This window comes from Alligator sinensis, unplaced genomic scaffold (assembly GCF_000455745.1).
Source record: "Alligator sinensis unplaced genomic scaffold, ASM45574v1 scaffold647_2, whole genome shotgun sequence".
Lineage (NCBI taxonomy): Eukaryota > Metazoa > Chordata > Crocodylia > Alligatoridae > Alligator > Alligator sinensis.
Window position 1 is genome coordinate 2,785,753 of NW_005841832.1, and position 3,380 is coordinate 2,789,132.

Genomic DNA, 3,380 nt, shown 5'->3' on the forward strand with positions numbered 1-3,380 from the left:
CCAGGTCACCAGACCTACTGCCAGTGATGGGGGAACATGACCTGCCACTACCCCCCCACAGTTTCAGTGCTGTAGGGCTTGGACCCCATGGTCACCTACCCCATTGCTGGACCTAAGCTGCTAGGAGGGGGCACAGAGGGGGCCCCCTGCCCTGGAGATTGGGCTGTAACAATTGGGGAAGAGGGGATCCACCCCAAAGGACCCCCTGATCCTGAGGAAGAAGTGGGTGGCACCAGATTTTCTCTCAGTCACTCACCAAGCTCATTTGACCCCAGCAGTAGCCCTCCGGGGTTGGGGGTGGATAGTGGCTGCACCAGAGGGGGTAGGACCTCAGCCCCGCTCAGGACAGGCACTGCAGCATCCCCTGGGAAATGAAGGGCAGGAGTGAAGGGCGTCGACAGGCTGCACGGAGCAGGGGGCTATGGGACAGGACTAAGGGGCACCGGCTGGGTTAAGGGTAGTTAGGGGGCTATGGGTCAGGAGTGAGTGGCACCGGGAGGGCTGGGAGCAGGGGGGAGCAGAGGGCTGCAGGTCGGGACTGAGGGGCACTAGAAGGGCTGGGCAAGGGCATGGGCTGTTGATCTACTTTACTTACCTACTGCCTCCCCAGGGCCAAACAGTGAGAGATCTGGAGAAGAAATGTCTGGAACAGAGAGAGGTCAGAGGTTGGCAAGAGCCTGGACAGGAGGCCCAGATGCCTGGGTTCTATCCCAGCTCTGGGAGGGGCCTGGGGGCCCAGACACCTGGATTCCAGACGGACAAACAGTGTCTCTGGATGCTTCTGTGCCAGAGGCAGCTGGTGCTGAGCGGTGTGGGCATGCTGTGCCCCTCACCAAGAGCCCAGTCTTTGCCCCCATGGTCCCAGGGAATCACTCACCCTCCTCTGGGCTGCAGAGGGTCATCAAATGCACGTACTGCTCCAGGTCCGAGTCCTGGCAGTTGGGGCGTAATTGGGTGCATCTTAGAAAAGGTTACCCCCACAATTCAGATGAAGACCCCTTACCCTCTCCTCACTAGCCCCATCCTCCTCCTTTGCAGGCCCCACCCACCTCCTCAAGCCCCTTCCCCAGGTGTTTCCTCCACCCTTAACTTCTTGAATGTCCTCCCCCCCAACATAGGTCCTGCCCCTACCCCAGGCCACCCCACTTTCACCAGGCACCCACCGGGCTGCAGCCCTCCCCTAACAGCTGCTCTAGGGGTCCATCGAGAGTGTCAGCCCTCCCTGCCACCAGGGGGGCTTCATCTGCACCTGGGGAGGAGGGAGAACCAAGCTTAAGAGCCAGAACCACAGGCCAGTGCCTCTTACTCCCAACCCGCACCCCACTGCCCCCCTGCCCTACCCGGTGCCCCATTCTCCTGCCCCGCAGCCCCCTGCCAGTGTCCCTCACTCCCAAACCTCAGCCCCACTCACCAGCCTGCACCCCCACAGGCAGGATCTCATAGACCTTGTGGGGATCGGTGGCATCAGAGCTGTTGTCCTCAACCACCTTGAACTCAGGTTTCCGGTTCAGGGCCGAGCGGAAATTCCTCTTCCAGATGGAGGGCACAGGGGCAGTACCTGCATGATAGCACCCACTGACAGTGGCCCAGTCCTGGAAAGGAAAGATGTGGCAGGGACAGCATGGAGACTCCCAACCCACTGGTCCCTGCACCCAGCCCTGAGATCACCTCTAGCCCTGTCAGTGCCCCTCATGCAGCCCCCTACCTCCTCCGCTGCCCCCAGCCCTGCCCACAGGGAGGATGCCTGCTAGGAAAGAACCCAGATGTTGGGCTTCCCAGGCCCTCCATACCTAGGCAAGAGACTGGGAAGAAATGAGAGACTGTGTTGTGCCCCTCACTCCCACCTAGCAGTACCCTGCCTCCTCCAGCCCTGCCGATGCCCCTCTCTTCCAACCCGCAGCCCCCCGGCCCCCCCAGCTCTGCCAGTGCCACTCATTCCCAACCCCCCAACCCTGCTGGTGCCCCTCGCTCCCAACCTGCAGCCCCTGCCCACCCCAGCCCTGGTAATATCCCTCAGTCCTGACCCGCAGCTCCCTGCCACCCCAGCCCTGTCACTGTTCCTCATTCACAACCCCCCCCCTCCCTTGCTGGTGCCCCTCAATGCCAGCCCCCTATCACCCAAGGTCCTGTCACTGCCCCTCACTCCCAGACACAGCCCTGGCAGGGGTAGCCCATGCAGGGAGTCAGGCACCCTACCTGGAAGAGCTGGAAGTCCTCACGCGCGGCATCATGACGCAGTCCGTGCTTCCAGGGCACGCGGAACCGGGTGCGTTCAGCATTGAGCCAGCACACACCCGGGTAGCACCCACTGTCCAGCTGTTCCCGCAGCCAAGGCACCAGCAGCGGCCGCTGGGACCCCATGGCAGCAGCGCCTGGAGGAGTGGGGCACAGTGGTCAAGGGAACAAGGGCTGCTCCCCACCCCCTTTTCCCAACAGGAGGTGGCTAGGCCCATTCCTGGCAGGGCATCAAGCAGGGGCTTTCCCCCTCCAAGGAGTCCCGATCCCGCCCCAGTGCTGGTTGGGGGTGGAGCAGGGGAATTCCCCCTTGCGGGCCACCGGGCCTGATCCTGGCTGGGTGCAGGGCGGGGATCCCACGGGCCTTTTCCCTCCAGGGCCCCGATCCCACCCCAGGCAGCGCAGGGAGGTATCCCCTCCTCCCCGCATAAGAAGGTCCTTGCCCCAACCCCATGCCTACCCAGCCCCACCAGGAAGCAGTTCCAAATCCTCGCCGGTGACGTCACATCCCGGAGGGTCACATGACCTCAAACCTTGTTGAAGTGTTTCTGATTCCCCCTGGAGTGACCCTCCCAAGTTGGGGGTGGGGGTGCGGCCCCCTGCTTGGGGGACCCGTCTCGGGGTGGGGGGTTTCTGACTTGTGGTGGTGAGGGCCATGCCCCAAGAGGGGCGATCGGGGGCTGTTGGAGCTGTGGGGAGTAGGTCACCCCTATAACACGGGACTTAGCCTCACTGAACGGGGGGCAACCCCCCTGCGGAGTCCCCATAAAAATGGGGGTAGGAGCAGCCTCTGCCCCAGAGAAATAGAGAGAGAGAGAGAGGGAGAGATGCGCCTATGCAAATGAGCTGTAAGATCCCACCCAACCCTCATTTGCACAGAGCATTCCTCACCTCCCCCCCCCGGGCAGGGTGAGGGGCGGCGGGGGGGACTTGGGGGCATCGTGGGTGGGAGGGGGGCAGCTGGGTTAGGGACATTGCCCCCATGCACTGCCACCCCAGGCAAGGCTCCCAGCTCTGCCCCCCTAGGTGTCCCGGGACACCTGGGTTCAGTGGGTCCCCCCCAGGTGCTCCCGCACGGGGACACGGGCAGGCCCCTTGTGCTCCCGTGCTCAGGCCTGCCTGCTCCCCCCGCCACAGGCTGGGGC

The 3,380-nt window shown here is 63.5% G+C and overlaps 2 protein-coding genes across 6 annotated transcripts in view; one reads left to right on the plus strand and one right to left on the minus strand.

The window, feature by feature from the left end:
- The window catches only part of IRF3 (interferon regulatory factor 3), a 12,073-nt gene that overhangs the window by 4,683 nt on the left and 4,010 nt on the right, over positions 1-3,380 (minus strand). For 4 of the 5 annotated variants that reach the window (XR_003092508.1, XM_025196120.1, XM_025196123.1 and 1 more), the window contains 6 exons: positions 2,197-2,372; positions 1,412-1,592; positions 1,164-1,249; positions 878-932; positions 596-643; positions 257-364 (listed from right to left, as the gene is read on the minus strand). Coding sequence is in view for 4 of the 5 variants with exons in the window: in XM_025196120.1 (XP_025051905.1) it covers positions 257-364; positions 596-643; positions 878-932; positions 1,164-1,249; positions 1,412-1,592; positions 2,197-2,361 (643 nt within the window). In the remaining variant the exon portion in view is untranslated. Of the gene's footprint in view, positions 1-256; positions 365-595; positions 644-877; positions 933-1,163; positions 1,250-1,411; positions 1,593-2,196; positions 2,373-2,695; positions 2,808-3,380 lie in introns of those variants that run through there. The other variant, XM_006014903.3, reaches the window with a different exon arrangement.
- The window catches only part of BCL2L12 (BCL2 like 12), a 3,977-nt gene continuing 3,728 nt past the window's right edge, over positions 3,132-3,380 (plus strand). The window contains 2 exon segments of the mRNA XM_014517183.2: positions 3,132-3,361; positions 3,363-3,380. The exon segment at positions 3,363-3,380 is cut by the window's right edge and continues 146 nt beyond it. Of these exon segments, the coding sequence (XP_014372669.2) occupies positions 3,218-3,361; positions 3,363-3,380 (162 nt within the window). The 5' untranslated portion in view covers positions 3,132-3,217.